Here is a 21,379-nt window from a genome sequence, read left to right as displayed (position 1 = left end):
TGACGTCATGGGGAAGGGGGGGCCAGGCCCCCGATTACCTCCCCCATCCCCCCCCACACATAACGGGCCAGGCGCTGACAACGGCCCCTCCCCCCCGGCCCGACCGGAGCGAATCCTGTTTTCACTTTCACTTTCGGGAAGCCTCCTCCTTTCCCAGAAGCGGAGCGGAGCGGGGCGGACGGGGCTTTCCCGCGGCCGGTCCCTGTTCCCCGCCCCTCCGCGGGGCCTGGCTCCCAGCCCGGGCCGGGCCGCGTTTCCACCGGGAGCCGCCAGCAGGAGCCGCGTCCAGACCCGGGTCCCCTGCGGGGAAGAGCGCACGAGGAGCGGCTCCGGATCGGCCCGGGGCACTGGCCCCAGGGCTCTGGCGGACTCACTCCGGATCAGGGCCGGGGCTCTGGCGGACTCACTCCGGATCAGGCTTGGCGCATTGGCGGAGTCACTCCGGAGCGGGCGCTGAGGCGCAGCGAGCGGAGCGCGCCCCCTGCGGGGTCCGGGCGCAGCGGGGACTCGGGCGCAGCCCGGGCCGAGCCGCGGGGATGAAGCCGGCGGTGGCCTGGCTGGCCCTGCCCCTGGCGCTGCTGCTGGACCTGCTCACCCTGCGCCTGGCCCCGCTGCGCTGCCCCCCGCTGCCCCCCCTGGCGCTGGCCTGGGCCGTGGCCCTGGGGCGCTGGGCCCTGCTCAGCCTGAGCGCCCTGGCTGCCCGCGGCTGGGGGCCGGGCCTGCCCGGGGGGCTGTGGGAGGCGCTGCTGCCCCTGGCCGCCCTGCTCAGCCTGCTGCTGCCCTGCTGCGGGACCCTGCTGGCGCTGGCCCGGCCCGGGGCGCCCCCCTGGGAGCTGCTGCAGGGCTGGGGGCGCTGGGACGTCTGGGGCCTGACCTACGGGGCGGGGGGGCTGGCGGCCGCCCTGTGGCACCAGCTGGCCCCCGCCGGGAAGGGGGCGCCGGGCCCCTCGCTGGGCCGCCTGCTGGCCTGTCTGCGCCCCGACCTGGCGCGCTTCGGGGCCGTGGCGGGGTTCCTGGTGCTCTCCTCGCTCGGTGAGTGGGGGCGGGGGTGCAGGGGATGTGGGAGGGGGAAGGGCCCCGGTCCTGTCCTGTCCTCCAGAGCCAGCCTGTCCCCTGCCCCGGGGGGCCGGTCAGGCAGAAATCGGGCAATGCATTTCCTCGCCTCTCGCGCTGCTGGGTAGAGTGTGTCTTCCTGGGTGCGCGGTGCAGGCCCGACGGGCCCTGATCTCGGGGGGGGTCTGGGGGCGCCCGGCCCGACGGGCCCTGATCTCGGTGGGGTCTGGGGGCAGGTTCACCTGCCCCCTGCGCTCCCCAGCCAGACTGAAGGATGCAGCAAACAGGGGCTTTCCCCTGGCTGCCTGGCGAAGGGGAGCAGCCCGCAAAGCTCCTGTGGGAATCCAGGGGGGACAGCAGCCCCCTGCCCTCCCACCAGGGCCCCGAGGGTGGGGGCAGCGCTGGAGAGGGGAGGGTGGGGGCAGCTCCCTTTCTCCTGTCTGGCGATTCCGTCCCCTTTCTGTTTGGTTTCACAAGGCACAGGCCCATTCCAGGTAGCCGCACCTGACTCTAACCACTAGCCCCCACTGCCCTCCCAGAGCCAGGGAGACCCCACGAGTCCTGGCTCCCAGCCCCCCCAGCTCTGACCACTGGCCCCCACTCCCCTCCCAGAGCCAGGGAGACCCCACGAGTCCTGGCTCCCAGCCCTCCCTGCTCTGACCACTGGCCCCCACTCCCCTCCCAGAGCCAGGGAGACCCCACGAGTCCTGGCTCCCAGCCCTCCCTGCTCTGACCACTGGCCCCCACTGCCCTCCCAGAGCCAGGGAGAACCCAGGAGTCCTGGCTCCCAGCCCCCCTGCTCTGACCACTGGCCCCCACTCCTCTCCTGGCAAGCCCAGGCATCCTGACCCTTGTCCTGTCGGGTTGCAGGGGAGATGGCGATTCCTTTCTACACGGGGCGCATGACCGACTGGATCGTGAGCGAGGACGACCCCTCGGCCTTCGTCCGGGCCATCTGGGCCATGTCCCTCATCACCATCGGCAGGTGGGGCCGGGGGGGGTCAGTGGGTACGGAACATGAGGAGAAGGGGGCTGAGGGGTGGAAGGGAGGTGGGGTTGTGGGGTGAGGGGATCAGTAGAGCAAGATCCCTGCAGGAATTTAGAGGCTGGTCTGGGGGGACTGTGGCTGTGTTCGGGGAGGGGAGTTGGGGGGCAGTTCTGGGGGACTGTGGCCGTGTTCGGGGAGGGGAGTTGGGGGGCAGTTCTGGGGGACTGTGGCCGTGTTCGGGGAGGGGAGTTGGGGGGCAGTTCTGGGGGACTGTGGCCGTGTTCGGGGAGGGGAGTTGGGGGGCAGTTCTGGGGGACTGTGGCCGTGTTCGGGGAGGGGAGTTGGGGGGCAGTTCTGGGGGACTGTGGCTGTGTTCGGGGAGGGGAGTTGGGGGGCAGTTCTGGGGGACTGTGGCTGTGTTCGGGGAGGGGAGTTGGGGGGCAGTTCTGGGGGACTGTGGCTGTGTTCGGGGAGGCAGTAGTCCTAACACAGACCTGTTCCCCTCTCCCCCCCCAGCGCGGTGACGGAATTTGTGTGCGACTTTCTCTATAACGGCACCATGAACCGGATCCACACACGCATCCAGAGCCAGGTCTTCAGCTCCGTCCTGCGCCAGGAGATCGCCTTCTTCCACGCCAGCCGCACTGGTAGGGACCCTGCCCCACAGCCATCCCACAGCCCCCCCAATGCACTGCCCTGGGGCGCCCCTCACCCCAAACTCTCTGCTCTGTCCTGTGCCAGGACAGCACCTTCTGTGCCAACCGCACCAGTAATGGGACACAGACCCCATAGATCCCCCACCCCAGGCCTGCCCCCCAACGTGTAGCCCATTGCCACATGTTCCCAAATTCCTCCCTAGGACCGCCCCCCCACACATACATGCCTGGCCTTAGACACATGGGCAGGGATGGACGGACACGCCACAGAAGAGGGAGAGGTGGGTGGGTGCAGGCCCGGGCTGGGGTGAAGAAAGGAAGGGGGGTACCTGGGGGGTGTGGCGGGGGGAGGGGCAGGCTGGGCTGGGGGAAGCATGGAGGGAGCAGACTAAGTCCAGGCCAGCCGGCTGAGAGTCCCTCTGGCTGCAGACGGGGGAGGGGGGGGGTCACTGTGGAATCCATCCAGGATCTCCCCCCCCCCCCCCCCAGGGGACATCACGTCGCGGGTGACGGCCGACACGGAGGCCATGAGCGAGGCGCTGAGCGAGAAGCTGAGCCTGCTGATGTGGTACGGGGTGCGGGGAGTCTTCCTCTTCGGCCTCATGGTACGGGTATCGCCGCACCTGGCGCTCTTCACCGCCGTGGGGCTGCCCCTCATCCTGCTGGTGCCCAAACTCTCCGGGAAACTCCACCAGGTATGGCCCTTGCCCTTACCCCGCTCAGTCCCCCTGCCCCACAACCTGCCCCTCGCTCTACCCTCCACTCTGCCCCATAACCTGTCCCACCCTGCCCAGCCCCCCTGCCCCACAACCTGCCCCTCGCTGTACCCTCCACCTTTCCCCATAACCTGTCCCACCCTGCCCAGCCCCCTGCCCCACAACCTGCCCCTCGCTGTACCCTCCACCCTGCCCCATAACCTGTCCCACCCTGCCCAGCCCCCTGCCCCACAACCTGCCCCTCGCTGTACCCTCCACCCTGCCCCATAACCTGTCCCACCCTGCTCAGCCCTCCTGCCCCACAACCTGCCCTCCACCGCCTCACCCTACTCAGCCCCCACCTACACCCCACCCTGCCCCACATTCTGCTGGTGCCCAAGCGCTCCGGGAAATTCCACCAGGTACCACCCCTCCCCATGCCCCACTGTCTCCCCCCCACTTCCCTGACCCCCCTGCTCCGCCCCTCAGGGCCCATGGCACCCGGGAGCCACAGGAGGATCTCCCCCCGGGACTGTCAGTGGGGAGGTGTCCAGGGGGTGTTTCTCGTGGGATGCGGCTGTGCCCCGGGCGGGAAGGGATGCTGAGGTAGAGGGGTGCCCGGAGGCCCCCCACTCATCCCCACTCCCCCCCCAGAGCCTGGCGCAGCGGGTGCAGGAGTCGCTGGCCAAAGCCAATGAGGTGGCGGTGGAGACCTTCCAGGCCATGGCCACCGTGCGCAGCTTCGCCAACGAGGAGGGGGCGGCCCGGTGCTACGCCCAGCGGCTGCAGGACACCTACCGGCTCAACCAGGGGGAGGCCGCCGCCTACGCCGCCTCCATGTGGACCAACAGCGTAAGGGGGCGCCACGGCAACGGGGCAGGAGGTTCCATGGCAGCGGGGAGGGGACGCCATGGTAACCAGGCAATGGGTGTCATGGCAACAGAGGACCCCAGGGCAATGGGGCAGGAAGTTTCATGGCAGCAGGTAGGGGGCGCCATGGTAACCAGGCAATGGGTGTCACGGCAACAGAGGACCCCAGGACAATGGAGCAGGAAGTTCCATGGCAGCAGGGAAGGGGCGCCATGGTAACCAGGCAATGGGTGTCATGGCAACAGAGGACCCCAGGACAATGGAGCAGGAAGTTCCATGGCAGCAGGGAAGGGGCGCCATGGTAACCAGGCAATGGGTGTCACGGCAACAGAGGACCCCAGGGCTGCAGGCCATAGGGATGGTGCTGGGAGATTGTACCAAGGGGGCAGGGGAGCAGGGAGTGTGTGTGGGGTGGCAGAGCCTGGTATCCCATGGGGCAGGGAGCAGGGGGTGTTTGCCCAAGGTCTGACAGGAGAGGGATCTGGGGGGGGAGGGGGTATCCCTGGGGGTGGGGAGGTGGCAGAGGGGGCCAGGGCAGGGCCTGCCAGCCACAATCAGCTCCCTGCCCCCCTAGTGTGGGTCCCCCCGGAGGGGAGGGCAGAGCCCCCACTAATGCTCTGTGCCCCCCAGCTGTCGGGGCTGGCGCTGAAGGTGGGGATCCTGTACTACGGGGGGCGGCTGGTGACCGCCGGGGGCGTCAGCACCGGGGACCTGGTGACCTTCGTCCTCTACGAAATGCAGTTCACCACCGCCGTGGAGGTGAGTGGGGGTCCCTGTGCTGGGGGGGAGCTATGGGGGGCACCCCCAATCCCTGCCCCCCACTGTCCCAGCGATTGAAAGTGGCTGGGCAGAAGGGGAGGCCACTATGGGGGGAGCTCACCCCGTCCATCCCCCCCAGGTGCTGCTGTCCGTGTACCCCAGCGTGCGGAAGGCCGTGGGCTCCTCGGAGAAGATCTTTGAGTACATGGAGCGGACGCCCCAGATCAGCCCCCCCGGGACGCTGGCCCCCCCCGACCTGCGCGGGCACCTGCAGATGCAGGACGTCTGGTTCACCTACCCCGGCCGGGACGATGCCCCCGCGCTCAAGGTACTGGGGGGGCAGAGACTGGGGCTGGGGGATTCGGGGGGCTGAAGAGGCAGATCCAGGGCAGGGGACGGCAGGAGAGGGGGGGTGTGAGGGCAGGGCCATGGGGGAGGGGAGCCGGAGGGCTCAGGGCTGGGGGAGGGTTTCTCGGTGTCTGACCCCCCCTCCCGCCCAGGGGGTGTCTCTGGAGCTGCGCCCCGGGGAGGTGACGGCGCTGGTGGGCCCGTCGGGCGCGGGGAAGTCGGCGCTGGTGGCCCTGCTGGAGCGGTTCTACGAGCCCCAGCGCGGGCGCCTGCTGCTGGACGGGCGGGACCTGCGGGAGTACGAGCATCAGTACCTGCACCGCCAGGTAAGCCCCTCCCCCTCTGCCCCTCCCCCACATCAGTACCTGCACCGCCAGGTAAGCCCCTCCCCCACTGCCCCTTCCCCGCACCGCTACCTGCACCGCCAGGTAAGCCCCTCCCCCTCTGCCCCTCCCCCACATCAGTACCTGCACCGCCAGGTAAGCCCCTCCCCCTCTGCCCCTCCCCCACATCAGTACCTGCACCGCCAGATAAGCCCCTCCCTCTCCCCACTGCCTCTCTCCCGCATTGCTACCTTCACCGCCAGGTAAGCCCCTCCCCCTCTCTGCTGCCTCTCCCCCTTGTCGCTACCTGCACTGCTGGGTAAACCCCTCCCGGTATCACTCCCTGCACAAGGTAGCCCCTGTGCCCCTCTCCCGCTGCCTCTTCCAGACTCAGGCATCATGAGAACATAAGTGCAGCCAGGCTGGGTCAGAGCAACGGCCCATCCAGCCCCGTGTCCTGTTGGCCCACAGCGCCCAGTGCCCCAGAGGGGTGAACAGAACAGGGAGCCATCCAGGGATCCCTCCCCTGTTGCCTGTTCCCAGTCCCTGACACACACAGGCCAGGGACCCCAGCCTGGCTAACGGCCACAGATGGACCTAACCTCCATGCATCTATCTAGCTCTTTATTGAGTCCTGCTAAAGTCCTGGTCTTCACCACATCCTCTGGCGAGGAGTTCCACAGGTTAACTGTGCGCAGTGTGAAGAAGATCTTCTTTTGGATTGTTTTAAACCTGCTGCCTAGTCATTTCATTTGGTGTCCCCTAGTTCTTGTGTGATGGGAAGAAGTAAATAACTTTTCCTTATTCCCTCTCTCCAACCAGTCATGATTTTATAGACCTCTCTCCTATCTCCCTTAGTCTGCGCTTTTCTAAGCTGCAAAGTCCCCGTCTTTGAAATCTCCCTTCACATGGGACCCGTTCCAAGCCCCTTGTCATTTTAGTTGCCCTTTTGGCCCTGGAAAACGTTCAGAGGAGAGCGTTTTGGAGCGGAGGTGGTCACGTGTGTGCGCAGGATTGGGGGGTGGGCGGCCCAGGAATTGATTCAGAGGCGCTGAGAATTCATTTAGTTTCTCAGCAATGACTTTTCTCTCTCTCGCTGCTTCTTTCACTGGGTGGTTAAGCCGGGGCGGCAGGTCTCTGGTTCTCCGGCTGTGTTTTAATTTGGGGTGTACATTGAAGAGGGGCTTCTATTACGGCACCTTTGAGAAGTGTCCATGCAGCTTGCAGGGATTTTACTTTTGTCACTGTGCTCTCTAATTTCTGTGGATTTCCCCTCTGAAATTCAGTACCAGTGTTGGGCTGCTGAGGTCCTTTTCCCACTACAGGGATATTACACTTTTATTATATTAGGGGCATCGTATCCCCCCACCCCCGCCCCCGTCCCTTGCCCCATGTGGGGCAGGATCCCAGAAGCTGTGGAGGGGACGCTCCTGGCATCAGGGCCCTCGGGCTTCTCCAGCCAGCTCCACCCTGGTCCCCCCAGCCCCTGTGTGCGCCCCATTGGGTGCAGTGAGCCTGTGAGTTCTCAGCCCCCAGTCCCCCCCCAGGTGGCGCTGGTGAGCCAGAGGCCGGTGCTGTTCGCACGCTCGTTGCACGAGAACATCGCCTACGGGCTGGGGGAATGCAGCCGCCAGGAGGTGACGGGGGCCGCCCGGCGCGCCAATGCCCATGGCTTCATCGCCCGGCTGAGCCAGGGCTACGACACAGGTACCTCTCCCTCTGGGACCCCCAAAGCTCCTGGGACTTCTGTACCCATCCCCCAGCACCCCAATATCCTGACCCCCTCACCTCATTGTCACCCGGATGAGCCAGGGCTATGACACAGGTACCGCACCCCCTGGGCCCCAAATCCCCGGGGATCTTAACCCCCCATGCTCCTGAACCCCTGGGGCTCCTATACCCTTCCCCCAGCACCCCAATATCCTGACCCTCTCTCATTGTCACCCGGATGAGCCAGGGCTATGACACAGGTACCGCACCCCCTGGGCCCCAAATCCCCAGGGATCTTAACCCCCCCATGCTCCTAAACCCCTAGGGCTCCTATACCCTTCCCCCAGCACCCCAATATCCTGACCCCCACCCCATTGTTGCTTGGCTGAGCCAGGGCTAAGACATAGGTACCGCCCCCTAGCTCTCCTTGAGGCCCCCGAATGCCCTGGGATCCCCGAATGCCCTGGGATTTGAACCCTCTGGGCTCCCAAACCCCCTGGGACTCCTATACCCCTTTCCCAGCACCCCAATATCCTGATTCCCCACCCCATTGTTGCTCAGCTGAGCCAGGGCTATGACACAGGTACCGCCCCCACCCCCGGCTTCCCCTGGGCCCTGAACCCCCTGGGATCTTAACCCCCCAGGCTCCTATACCCGTCCCCCAGGAACCCAGTATCCTGACCCCACCCCATCATTGCCTGGCTGAGCCACGGCAGCACTGGACCTGAGCCTTACTCCCCTCGGACTGCTCCTAGTGCCCCTGTGCCCCTCTCCCTGAAAGCCCGATATCCTCGTAGGACCCCCAACTGCCAGGAACCCCGATACCCTCCCCCAGGGTCCCCATGCTCCATAGGACCCAAACGCTCCCCCCTACCTTCCACAGCTCCATCCCCAGGCAGAAGCAGGGGAGAGAACCCCAGTACCCTCCGGACCCCCAAACCCTGGGGGACCCACATCCTCCCTATGGCTGCTGTCTGGGTCCTCTGGGACCTCCGGGTGCCTGCCCCATACACACAGGTACTGACGTAAGATCTCAGCCCCCAGCACCCACCTGCCTGGGACCCCGATACTCCCACTGCCACAGGGCTACGGAACTGGCCCCAGCCCTCAGCACCCCCGATCCCTTCCCCTGGCCACAGCTGACCCCACACTGTGACCCCCAAAACCCCCCCAGGATCCCAGAGTCCCCAGCCATGTGTGTGTGGGGGGGGAGCATCTCACACCTCGTACAGGGCACTGACCTCTGCTCTCCCCACAGATGTTGGGGAGACGGGGGGGCAGATCTCGGGGGGGCAGAGGCAGGGGGTGGCCATCGCCCGAGCCCTGCTCCGAGACCCCAAAGTGCTGATCCTGGACGACGCCACCAGCGCCTTGGACACGGAGAGTCAGCTGTGGGTGAGTGACGTGGGGGGCTGCGGGGTGGGAGTGAGGAGCGCTGGGGGAGCCGGGGGTGGGAGCAAAGGGCAGCAGCAGGGCTCAGGGACAGGGCCTGCGGGGCGGGAGTGAGGTGCACTGGCAGGGCTGGGGGGGGCAGGGGCAGGAATGAGCACCCCCCCCGGCCGTCAGTGAACGGGTCCGTGTGCCGGCAGGTGGAGCGCGAGGTGTACGAGGGCCGGGCGCTCGGTGCTGCTCATGGCCCGTCGGGTGGGGGGAGGCGGGAGAGGCCCCCCCGGCCGGCGGTGACCCGGTCCTGTCCCGGCAGGTGGAGCGCGAGGTGTACGAGGCCCGGGCCGGGCGCTCGGTGCTGCTCGTCGCCCATCGGGTGGGGAGAGGCGGGAGAGAGGCCCCCCCCGGCCGGCGGTGACCCGGTCCTGTCCCGGCAGGTGGAGCGCGAGGTGTACGAGGCCCGGGCCGGGCGCTCGGTGCTGCTCATCGCCCATCGGGTGGGGGGAGGCGGGAGAGGCCCCCCCGGCCGGCGGTGACCCGGTCCTGTCCCGGCAGGTGGAGCGCGAGGTGTACGAGGCCCGGGCCGGGCGCTCGGTGCTGCTCATGGCCCGTCGGGTGGGGAGAGGCGGGAGAGAGGCCCCCCCCGGCCGGCGGTGACCCGGTCCTGTCCCGGCAGGTGGAGCGCGAGGTGTACGAGGCCCGGGCCGGGCGCTCGGTGCTGCTCATCGCCCATCGGGTGGGGGGAGGCGGGAGAGGCCCCCCCGGCCGGCGGTGACCTGGTCCTGTCCCGGCAGGTGGAGCGCGAGGTGTACGAGGCCCGGGCCGGGCGCTCGGTGCTGCTCGTGGCCCGTCGGGTGGGGGAGGCGGGAGAGGCCCCCCCCGGCCGGCGGTGACCCGGTCCTGTCCCGGCAGGTGGAGCGCGAGGTGTACGAGGCCCGGGCCGGGTGCTCGGTGCTGCTCATCGCCCGTCGGGTGGGGGGAGGCGGGAGAGGCCCCCCGGCCGGCGGTGACCCGGTCCTGTCCCGGCAGGTGGAGCGCGAGGTGTACGAGGCCCGGGCCGGGCGCTCGGTGCTGCTCATCGCCCATCGGGTGGGGGGAGGCGGGAGAGAGCCCCCCCCCCCCGGCCGGTGGTGACCCGGTCCTGTCCCGGCAGGTGGAGCGCGAGGTGTACGAGGCCCGGGCCGGGCGCTCGGTGCTGCTCGTGGCCCGTCGGGTGGGGGGAGGCGGGAGAGAGGCCCCCCCGGCCGGCGGTGACCCGGTCCTGTCCCGGCAGGTGGAGCGCGAGGTGTACGGGGGCCGGGCGCTCGGTGCTGCTCATCGCCCGTCGGGTGGGGGGAGGCGGGAGAGAGGCCCCCCCGGCCGGCGGTGACCCGGTCCTGTCCCGGCAGGTGGAGCGCGAGGTGTACGAGGCCCGGGCCGGGCGCTCGGTGCTGCTCATCGCCCATCGGCTGAGCGCGGTGGAGCGAGCCGACCGCATCGTGGTGCTGGAGGCCGGGCAGGTCCGGGAGCAGGGGACCCACGCGGAGCTGCTGGCCCGGCGCGGCTGCTACTGGCGCCTGCTGCAGACCCAGCTCAACGGGGCCGAGGGGGGCGGCTCTGGGGAGGACGGGGGGGCCTGAGGCTGCCCCATCTCCGGGATCTGGGCTCCTCCTGCAGGTGCGGCCCCTCCGCAGGGTTGGGGGGTCTCAGAGCCCCCCAGACGTGGCTCCACCCCCCGGAGCGGGCAGAGGACACAGGCTCAGAGGCTGCACCCAGTGTGTGTGTTTGTCTCTGGACAAAGCCCAGCTCCGCACCCGCCGTGCTGCAGAGACTGGGGCCCTCCCCACAGGGGGCTGTGCCAGTGGGGGACATGGGGGGCACGTGTGGCAAGGGGGGAATCATGGGGGGGGCACGTGTGGCTACTGGTGTTTGCCTTGTGTGTAATAAAGCATGTCAGTTCTGTCATGTGTTTCCTGTGTGATCTTGGGGCTCTGCCCCCCCAGCAGCGGGGCCCCCCAGACCTCCTGGGGCCAGGACCCCCTTGGGAGCTGCTCTGTGTCCCTGCACCCCGGAGGGGGACCCCACAGCGCCAACGCTGCCACTCGGCTCAGTCTGAGCTGCCCCCCCCGGCTGGGAACAAAGAGAAGGGGGGGAGCTGCGCACGCCCTGGAGCGGTGCCCGAGAGAGGGCGGAGTCATTACCCGAGTGGGGGCGGGGCGGGGGGAGACGCGTCAGCAGTGGCCGGGCAGATCGGGCTGCCGCAGGTTAGCGCTGCCCCGCCCCGCCCCGCCCCGGGGGTGCGCCCAGCGCCGGAGCAGCGGGAGGTGCTGGGCTCCGAGCTGCCCGTGCTGGTTGTGACGCTGGTGCACGCCCCTCCTCCCGGCGCCCTTCAGTGCCCCATTTCCCCGCCTCCCCCTGCGCCCCTCTCCCGGGGCTCCCCATGTGCCGCCTCCCGCTGCGCCCCCCCAGCCCAGATGTTCCCCTTCCCCACGGGCAGCGCCCGCATCCCCTGGACCCCCCTGCGCTCTCAGACCCCCTTCCATGCGCTCTCCGCGCGCCCCCATCCTCCCCAGGACACCCCCCCGCACGCTCAGACTCCCCCCTACGTGCGCCCCCTCCTTCCCCAGAGACCCCCAGATCTTTCTACCCAGTGCTCCCCCTGCGCTTAGCCCCCCTCGTGCGCTCTCCGTGCGCCCCCTCCTTCCCCAGGGACCCCTAGATCCTTCTACCCAGTGCTCCCCCCTGCGCTCAGCCCCCCTCGTGCTCTCGCCGGACGCCCTCTCCAGGACCCCTCTGCGCTCTCAGCCCGTGCGCCTCCAGTGCGCTCTCCGTGCGCCCCCTCCCCAGGGGCCCCGAGATCCCTTTCCCTCAGTGCGGTCTCCGGAGCCCCCTCAGATTCCCGCCCCCCAGCTCCCCTGCGCCATCAGACCCCCCTTCCCGAGCGCTCCCTTCCCGTGCGCCCCTCTCCAGCGCGCCCCTCTCTTGGCCCGGGCCGGGCGGGAAGTTCGTTCCCTCCCTCCCCCGCCGCCGCTTTCGGTTTCTCTTCGCGCGGCGCGGCCGCTCAGACCCGGGCGGGAGGCGCGGGCAGGCGGATGGCGCTGTTTGAAGTCTGCGGAGCCCCCCGGGAGGGCTGGGACTGGGCGCCCCCCGGAACTTTCGCTGCGCCCCCGGGACCTGCTCATTACAGCTTCGGCCTCCAGGCGCCCGAGCTGGCGCTGCCCAGGGGGGAGCAGGTCAGTGCGTGGGGAGGGGTGGGGAGAGGGGGCAGCGCCCTGAAGATGGAGGGACAGTTTCCTGGGACTAGTGGGGGGAAGGGTGACTTACGGGGAGGAATGGAGAGGCCCTCCCCTCTCCCCGCAACCACATGGCCACCAAGGCTACGAGAGACGTGGTGGGGAATCCAGGGCAAGTCTCCTTCTGGCTGCTGGATGGTGTTTGACCTTCTGGTGCCTGAAGGGCCATCAGGCAGATCTAGATTGTAATTGTCACCCCCGTATCCACCCCAACCTACTTCCTCATGTCCCCCACACCCCCAGCCAGCCCAGTTCCTGCAGACCTACTCCGAGGGGGGCCGGGACCAGGTGCGGATCGAGCTGGCCCACGGCACCACCACCCTGGCCTTCAAGTTCCAGCACGGCGTGGTCGTGGCCACGGACTCGCGGGCGTCGGCCGGGAGCTACATTGGTGAGTCGCTTTCTTCCTCCCCACTCCCTGCCTTCACACAGAGCAGCTGGGATGGATGGATTCCTGAGGGTGGGTCTCCGGCCAAGCTGGGTGGGTGGATACGGAGAGAGAAAACCTAGGCTCAAGTGGGAAGACTCACCTGCCACCCCAGTACACTCCTTCACTGGTGGGTGCCCCACAGCCCACCCTGGGGCAGCCCCTTCAGGGAAGTGCTTGGCTAATGCCCATTTGTGTCGCCAATTCCTTCTGTGCAGCCGACCTAATGTATAACAAGGTGATCGAGATCAACCCCTACCTGCTGGGCACCATGTCGGGCAGCGCCGCCGACTGCCAGTATTGGGAGCGTCTCCTCGCCAAGCACTGCAGGTGCCCCCACCGCCCCATATGCAGAGTGTGTGGGGGGGTGCAGGGTATTGGGAGCTGTTGGGGGGCAGGGGTGGGGGAGCACGGGTGGTATGTATGGAGGGGACCAGAGGGAGGTGGGTGTGTTGGGGGATACAAGAGGTGTAAAGGATGCAGGAGTTTTAGGGGCAGAGGGGGGTTGGGGAGGTGCAGGGCATTTTGGGGCACAGGAGGTTTGGGGGTGCTCACCCCAGATGCCCCCCCCAGGCTGTACGCCCTGCGGAACAAGGAGCGGATCAGCGTCTCGGCCGCCTCCAAGCTGCTGGCCAACATGCTGTGCGAGTACCGGGACATGGGGCTGTCTGTGGGAAGCATGATCTGCGGCTGGGACAAAAAGGTACCAACCCTGGGTCCCACCAAGACCCCCAGCCCCATACGCCCTGACCCCCACCTCTGAGCTCTCCGCAGGGATCCCTGAGGCCCCCATCCCCTCTAATTCCACAGGAAAGCCCATCTCTAAACCCCTGTTCTGTGTCTCTTGCATCTTCTCTTTCTCTGTGGATTGTCTCTGGGACCCTGTACATAACCCTCTGCCCCCCCTCGCAGGGCCCTGGTTTGTACTACGTGGATCATAAGGGGATGCGCCTCTCGGGCCCCATGTTCTCCACGGGCAGCGGGAAGCCCTACGCCTACGGGGTGATGGACAGCGGGTACCGGCCCGACCTCAGCGTGGAGGAGGCCTATGACCTGGGGCGCCGCGCCATCGCCTACGCCACCCACCGCGACTCCTACTCTGGGGGCGTCGTCAACAGTAAGTGGAATGGTTGGGGGGGGGGGGAACAGGCCCCTGTGGAGACTACCTGGACACCTGAGTCCCATCCCCTCCCTCCTCAGCAGTGACCATCCTACACTGCTGGCCCTGATACCGGTTCCTATCTCCTTCTCCAAGGGTGCTGAAGGGCCTCTTAGGGGAACCACCAATGCTCCCTCTAATCTTTTCCATCCATGTGTGGAATAAATTGTGTTCTGTGCACTAAGGCATGTGTGATGTGCACCACCCCCAAAAACACAAGCCTAGCTGCAGGCGTTCTGCTAATCAGCTGGATGGCATTTGAGTCCTGAGCAACTGCACAAGTACACGGCTTACAGGGAACACTGGTGAGCACCCTGTGCTGCTGCCCTGGATGTCTGAGTCTCATTTCCTGTCCTGGTCTCTTTTCCACCTGTGTAGTAGGAGCACTGTGGGACCTGCCTGTGGAGGAGAGCTCTGTGGAATCCCATTATGTCTAGGTACCATGGATCACTCCTATTGCTCCCTCTGGCTCCCCTCATTCTCCTGTATCCTTCCCTCCCCAGTGTACCACATGAAGGAGGACGGCTGGATCCGGGTGGGCCGGACGGACGTCAGCGACCTGCTGCACCAGTACACCGAGGCCAAGCAGTGAGAGGGGGAGACCCCCCCACACCCCACACTCAGGGCTGCAGCGACAGGGGGAGCTGGATGGGGATCAGTGACATAACATGATTCTGTGCCATGATAAATAAAGTGAAGGAGCTGCAGCTTCTGGTGTTGATTTCATTTGCAGTCCCTGCAGCTGGAGTTGGAGGGGGGTCTGGAGGGTGGGTTGGGGTAGCTGGCTCAGTGATGAACCAGGCGGGGACTGGGATGCACAAGACTTGGGGAAACTGAGGCAGGGGTGGGCGCTGGAGCCTGGGACCTGGGCGAGGAGGAGCTGGTGGTTTGTACTAGGGATGTTAAAAACTAGTCGACTATCTGATAAGCAAGGGGTCTAAGGCTGCCTGTCCTGACTCCAACAATGCCCACATCGCCTCTATGCCGGGCTGAATCCCTGAGAAGCAATAAACCTTCCATATTCTACTGGCCGGCGGAGTCATATCTTACTGTGAACGGGGCTGCAGGGCCAGGGGTCCCCAAAGCGCCATCACACTGGTGTCAGCAGCATCCAGCTGGTGAGACTGCACCCCGGGAACAGTGGGGAGATGGCCCATGCCTGACTCCTGAGGGCAGAGCTGGTGGGGCTGTGCAGAGGGGCCTGCCCATGGGGAAAGCAACCAAGGCCCAGCTGATTGCCCGGCTGGAAGAGAGTGACCAGCCATGGGGCCTGGATCTTGTCCCAGCGGGGAGCAGCCAGACCCCCCCAGGGAGGGTCTCAGGCTCTCAGACCGGGCGGAGGACTGGAGCCCGCCAGAGAGACGTGGTGCCCACCAGGCCACGCTCTGCCAGCAGTGGTTCGTTCAGGGTGGGGTCTCCCCCCTGCAAAGTTGTGATGGCTGGAGATTGAGCTGCAGCTAAAGGAATTGTCCCAGCAGGGAGCAGCCAGACCCTCCTGGGGCCGACTCAGGCTCTCAGACTGGACAGAGGGCTGGACGTGGTGCCCACCAGGCCACACTCTGTCAGCAGCAGTTCGTCCAGGGCGGGGTCCAGCCTGGCAGAGCTCGATCTCCAGCTGCCGTAGCTGAGGCTAAAGGAATTGGAGTCACAAGAGAAAGAGCAGCAAGACCGTAGGGAGGAGCGGCAGGACCGAGTGAGGCAGCAGCAGTATGAGCTGGCCGTGGCGGAGCGGAGAAGCCGAGGGGCCCCTGCTGCGGTGAGTGGGGAGGGCCAGTTTGGTGCAATCAGGTTTGTCAGAGAACATAACCAGTGAATGCTCAACCAGAGTGGACAGCACACCCGCCCCCCCCCCCACTACATCACACACACACACCCTGGTGCCTCTATCAGATAGAGGCAGCAAAGGGGAATAGAAGAGGGGGTACTTGAAAGCGGAAACACCACACAGCTGAGCCTGGGATCAGTTGTGTGGCACTGTGCACTAGGAGCCTGGGGTCAGCTGGGGACTCCCCAGCTGACCCTGGGTTCTGGTGTTACCAGATGTGCCTGATACTCTGGGGTGTGCTCATTTCTTAGGGTTACTATTATGGGACTGGGGGAGGTTCACAGTTCTATCAGTGTGCTGTTTGTGCTGCTTGCACTCTCCTATGGAGCTGAATTCTCCCTGCTGCCAATTCCCCCTCCCACTGGAGCTCTCCTGCAGGAACTCAGTTCTTCAGGACGGGTTCTTCCCACCTTGGCAACACACACAGACACTCACCCCCACTACCAGAGCACGTCTGAGAGGACTGGGTACTCAGCACTTACAAGCTGACCCCCTCATATGTCCCTGGACTCAGCTGGCTGGGTTTCACAGCAATGCCACACTGCACCCTCATGTGCCTTTGGACTCCGTGGGCTGGATTAAACAGCACTTTAAGCAGCCATCCTCATACGCCCCCAGGTTCAGCACCCCCTATCCCCACTTTCACACCACAGTCATTCACAGGTAAACCACACGATGAGCAACCCCCACAGGATTTTGGGCACTACAGGGATCTTTTGCTTGGGTACAAGAAGTGTTGTTGCAGAGCAAATGGGGAAGCCAAAACAGCACCCCTTGAGGAAGAGTGAGTGAGAGAGAGAAAAAGAGAGAGAAGCAACCAGCTTAACAGTGAAAGTGATTTATTTCTGGGTAGCGAATAGATATGTATCAGGAGCCAAACACACCAAACAGTTACAATATGAAATCTAAATTGAAACTGATTACCAATGGTAGGGCTAGCTAACCATAGAACAGTTTACATAGGGCAGGGTCAGGAGGCTATGGAGAGAGACAGAGACGGAGACAGAGACAGTCAGACAGAGATTCTCACCAGCCGGTGGAACTTGCACCGATCAGGGTTCCCAGATGGTGGTGAGAAGCCCGCTGGAGACAAGCAGAGCACCCAAACAGGCTGGAGATGAAGTCTCAGTGGAACTGAGGCAGGTTACATCCAGGCATCAGACCGGTGTTTCTTGGGCAAGCGGAGTTTTTACAGGGACAGGGCACTAGTTCCAAGACAACACTGGATTTGTTTCTGGGCAAACAGGCGAGACAACAGCAACTGGTCATACCTGACCATGGGGGCTGCTCCTTGCAGGCGCTCACAGTGCAACTGTGCAGTGTCCATGCTGTGGATGCCAATTGGATCCATTACTAGCATTGGGCTGTGCGACGGAGCATCAGGTTCCCCTTCAATCCTGCAGCCCCGTAGCAGCCAGCACAGACTCCCCCAGCCAGTAGAATAGAGCAGGTTTATTGTTTCTCCAGGACACAGCCCAGCACAGACGTGACATGGCTACAGGAGTCAGGGCCAGTAGGCCTCAGACCCCTTGAGTTAGGGGTCCATCACCCCCCCAGACCCTCTGCTTAGTCTGTTCCCTTCATGTTTCCCAGCCAGAAACTGCCCCAGCTCCCAGGCCCTGCCCCCAGCCAGGTGCCGTCCCCTCCCCCCCTTTGTCTCCCCCGGGGAAGAGCCTTGTTACCTGCCCAGGCTGGGATGGGGTGTCTGGGCCCATCCACATGTGGGTGAGTCAGTGGGAATCACAGCCCAGCACAGGGGAACCCGGGTACAGAGCAGACAGCACCCCCCCATGGCACAGTCTGATCATGACTAATTTGGGGGTGCCCAGGCCTGGGTTCATTAGCATCTGGAGCCGAGATTTCCCATCAGGCAGTGCTTCTCTGCTTTCAGTATCCCACAGTTCACTGAGGTTCCTGCCGTGGAAGAGCTGGTCTCCATTCTGTATGCTCATGGAGATGTCTCTCTGTGCTATCTTCCATGCTGATGAGGCTGGGGTGTTTCCTTAATGCTATCACCCTTGTCTGAAGGGGTTTAGCTGGGTCTTCCCCAGCCCTTTCATTACTTTGTCTGTGATTCCAGCAGAAGCTGAGAGGGGAGGGGGGATAGTTTTCCCTCAATAGCACTCCCTGGCTCCCCAAGAGCACAAGGCTGGCAGGTAACACTGGGGAAATGCTGCGGTGGAACCTGCTGTCAGCTGGGGACTCCCCAGCTGATCCTGGGTTCTGGAGAAATGCCACACAGAGCCTGGGATCAGAACCCGGGCTCCACCTGGCACTTCAAAGCAGCAGCACAACATGGAGCCTGGGGTCAGCGGAGGACTCTGAGTCTGGGATCACCAGCTCCAGTGTGACACCCGCATGCAGCCCAGAGTGACGGGGACTTCCCGCTGGCCCCAGGCTGCACGCAGAGTTCCCACAAGGAAAAACAATCGCAGAAAGTGTGGAAACAGCAGATTAATAATTCTTTGTTTTGGTTTCACCCACAAGGTTGGTGGTGATCGGAAGATTAACATAGTGCATGCCAGTGACAATGAGGTGGGATTAGAGGCACAAAACAGGAAAAGAACAAAGTTAAAAATTACGTAGGTAAATTTGATGTCCTCAAGTCATCATGGTCTGATGAAATGCAGCCATGAAAGATGAGAGCTAAATGCTCAGATACCGCCTTGGTTATCTCAAGGAGGTATCTGAGCATTTAGCTCTCATCTTTGAAAAGCTTTGGAAGGAGGTAGAGGTTCCAGAAGACTGGTGGGGGGGAGAAGGGGGGGAGAGAGGACCAGGAGTGGTTGACATGGTCTATTTTGCAAAGTTTGTGATATAGATGGAGCTACAATAAGGCAGGTGGAAAATGGGTTGGAGGTAGTGCCCATGGCAGGAGTGGGCAAGATGCTGTTAGGGGGCCAGACCTGCGACCACCTCCTGGAACCCTTAGGCAGAAAGCAGCTCACACTTTAAAAATCCAGCTGTTCTCTGTTCCAGAGGGCTGGGGAGAGAGGAGGGAGACTTCTCATGTTGTCCCTCCCCCCAAGAAAATCTCTTAGGGTCTGTCTACACTACAAAGTTAATTTGAACTAACAGCCGTTAGTTCTAATTAACTTTGATAGGCGCTACACAGGCAAACCACTAGTTGGAACTTAATTTGAACTAGGTAAACCTCATTCCACGAGGATTAAGCCTAGTTCGAATTAAGTAATTCAAATTAAGGGCTGTGTAGCCACTTAATTCGAACTAGTGGGAGGCTAGCCCTCCCCAGCTTGCCCTGGTGGCCACTCTGGGCACCACCAGGGAAACTCTTCTGCCCCCATCCCGGCCCCGGACCCCTTAAAGGGGCACGGGCTGGCTACGGTGCCCGTGCCAGGTGCAAGCCTGCCAGCACCCAGCCAGCAGACCCTGCACCTGGCACAGCTCGAGCCAGCCACCCGCTGCCACCCAGCCCTCCCCCTCTTCCCGGGACCAGGCTGCCCGCTCCCGGGAGCCTGCCCAGGTCCGCAAGAGGCGGGCACCCGCCTGGTCTAGTGCAGACATCGTGGACCTCGTCCACGACCTCCGCACTAGGCACAGGAAAGTGGCCATCTAGGGCAGGAGAGCTGCCAGCCTGGCCACCCAGGAGCAGGTTTACATGAAAATCAAGGGGGTCCACTGAGACCCCTGACCCTGAGCCCTGAGCTTAGAACATAAGAACATAAGAACGGCCGTACTGGGTCAGACCAAAGGTCCATCTAGCCCAGTAGCCTGTCTGCCGACAGCAGCCAACACTAGGGACCCTGGAGGGGATGGACCGAAGACAATGACCAAGCCATTTGTCTTGTGCCATCCATCTCCAGCCTTCCACAAACGGAGGCCAGGGACACCATTTCTACCCCCTGGCTAATACCACTCCATGGACCCAACCTCCATGACTTGATCTCACTTCTCTATAAACTCTGTTCTAGTTCTAGCCTTCACAGCCTCCTGCAGCAAGGAGTTCCACAGGTTGACTATTTGCTTTGTGAAGAACAACTTTCTGTTACTAGTTTGAAGCCTGCTACCCATTCCTTTCCTTTGGTGTCCTCTAGTCCTTCTATTATGGGAACTAATGAAGAACTTTTCTTTATGCACCCTCTCCACAGCACTCATGCTTTTATAGACCTCTATCCTATCCCCCCTCAGTCTCCTCTTTTCTAAGCTGAAAAGTCCCAGTCTCTTTAGCCTCTCTTCATATGGGACCTGTTCCCAACCCCTGATCATTTTAGTTGCCCTCCTCTCTCCCAGCCTCTCTCTTCCCCTCTCCCACCTCCTCTTCCCAGTCTCCCCGAGTTTTGTTCAATAAAGAGAGTTTCTATTTTTGAACACACGTATCCTTTATTTTGTACATCAGGAAGGGGGGCTAGGGAGGGGTAAGTGGAAGGAGGTGAGGGAGGAATGGGGTACGAGCCCCCGATGGGGAGGACTGGGATGGCTCTGTGGGCTGCTCGGGGTGGAACCTCTCCTGCAGCCCCCCAATTGCCCCCCCGGATGGCAGCCTGCGGCAAGTGCAGCCGGGCTGATGGCCGAGTGCTGTGATGTGCCGTGTGTTGGCACTCAGGGCACTCCAAGCCAGGACTGCTTTGCAAGCGGGGAACCCCTGAGAACTGTCTGTTCGGGGTGGGGGTCGGGACCCTTTAAGCACAGCCCTCAGCTAGCCTGAGACAGCATCTCCACGCTCTAAGTCCTCATCTGATGCCCTGCCGGCACTGCTTCCGGCCCTGCTTCCGGCCATCCTTAACCCCGGTTCAGGGTCCACTCTGTGTGGACATGCTAGTTCGAATTAGCAAAACGCTAATTCAAACTAGTTTTTAAGTGTGGATGCACTAATTCAAATTAGCTTAGTTCGAATTAACTAATTCGAATTAAGTTAGTTCCAATTAGTGCTGTAGTGTAGACGTACCCTTAGCTCCCTGTGATGACACAGTTGGGGCTCCCCCCGATCCTACAGCCCCGCAGTAACCAGACCAGACTCCCCCAGCCGGTAGAACAGGGGGGTTTATTGCCCCTCCAGGACACAGCCCAGCACAGACGGGATGTGGGTACCGGAGTCAGGGCCAGGATGCCTCAGACCCCTTGGGGCAGGGTCCATCGCCCCCTCAGCACTCAGCTTAGTCTGTTCCCCTCATGTTTCCCAGCGAGCAACCACCTCACCCCCAGCCCTGCCACCCAGCCAGGTGTCGTCTCCCCCTCCCTTCCTTTGCCTCCCCCTCCTCCCCAAGAGCCTTGTTCCCTGCCCAGGCTGGGACTGGGTGTCTGGGTTAATCCACGTGTGGGGGAGTCAGTGGGAATCACAGCCCAATGCAGGGGGACCCCGGGTACAGAGCAGACAGCCCCCCACTACGGCACACTCTGAATGGCCAATCTCTCAGTTTCTGGCCAGCAGGAATTGAGAATTTTTGCTGGGAGCAGTGGTAGTGTAAGAAGCCTTCTCCCTCCCCCCTTGTCTCCCCTCCTCTGCCCTCTAATGCCTGGAGTGGAGCCATGTGGAGCAGCAAACAGCCAGTCTGACTCACCTTTCTGCTGGTAAGTGCCTCCCAGCCAAAGCCTGCCTCTGACACCCTAGGCTGGAGCCCTGGGAGAGGAGCCTGAACCAGACAACAACCCCTGGGGCTGTAGGAACCGGCTAGAGCTGGTGCCAGTGTTTTACAGCAGCAGTTTCTCATACTCCTTACATGTTGTCACTGCTCCCTGTGGGACTGTGCCACATGCAGTAGCTATGTCTGATCCCAGCAGTTTCACCCCTCAGTCACTGCTACCGGGAGCAGAGTCCCACAGGGAGTGGTTCTGTACAAACCCCTGGGCAGGGGCAGAGTGTACCAGGCTCAGGTAAACTGAGGCAGGGGGCTGGGACCCATACGGGGAGGAGCTGAAGGAGGGGAGACTGGGCACAGGGCTGGGGATG

The 21,379-nt window shown here is 63.7% G+C and overlaps 2 protein-coding genes across 3 annotated transcripts; both read left to right on the top strand.

Moving 5' to 3' along the window:
* Positions 1-94: 94 nt before the first annotated feature.
* On the top strand, positions 95-10,646 carry LOC149522014 (antigen peptide transporter 1-like). 2 transcript variants are annotated; one of them, XM_089771639.1, is made up of 11 exons: positions 95-1,032; positions 1,924-2,038; positions 2,558-2,688; positions 3,187-3,392; positions 4,047-4,244; positions 4,893-5,021; positions 5,161-5,349; positions 5,522-5,695; positions 7,240-7,399; positions 8,661-8,797; positions 9,226-9,339. In XM_089771639.1, the coding sequence occupies exons 1-11, from the start codon at positions 537-539 to the stop codon at positions 9,322-9,324; spliced, it is 2,034 nt and encodes a 677-aa protein (XP_089627765.1). In that variant the 5' UTR covers positions 95-536; the 3' UTR covers positions 9,325-9,339. The 2 variants fall into 2 exon arrangements, with proteins under 2 accessions (XP_089627765.1, XP_089627764.1); XM_089771638.1 differs by lacking the exon at positions 9,226-9,339 and adding an exon at positions 10,177-10,646 and having other exon boundaries at positions 108-1,032.
* Positions 10,647-11,580: 934 nt separating this feature from the next.
* Positions 11,581-14,346, top strand: PSMB8 (proteasome 20S subunit beta 8). The gene is made up of 6 exons (XM_089771674.1): positions 11,581-12,000; positions 12,304-12,451; positions 12,706-12,817; positions 13,061-13,190; positions 13,400-13,604; positions 14,150-14,346. Exons 1-6 carry the CDS (start codon positions 11,860-11,862, stop codon positions 14,236-14,238), a joined length of 825 nt encoding a protein of 274 aa, XP_089627800.1. The 5' UTR covers positions 11,581-11,859; the 3' UTR covers positions 14,239-14,346.
* Positions 14,347-21,379: the final 7,033 nt, after the last annotated feature.

This window comes from Pelodiscus sinensis, chromosome 19, assembly GCF_052426305.1.
Source record: "Pelodiscus sinensis isolate ZL-2025 chromosome 19, ASM5242630v1, whole genome shotgun sequence".
Lineage (NCBI taxonomy): Eukaryota > Metazoa > Chordata > Testudines > Trionychidae > Pelodiscus > Pelodiscus sinensis.
The sequence above is the reverse complement of the archived record's forward strand: the minus strand, read 5'-3'. Positions and strand labels throughout refer to the sequence as shown.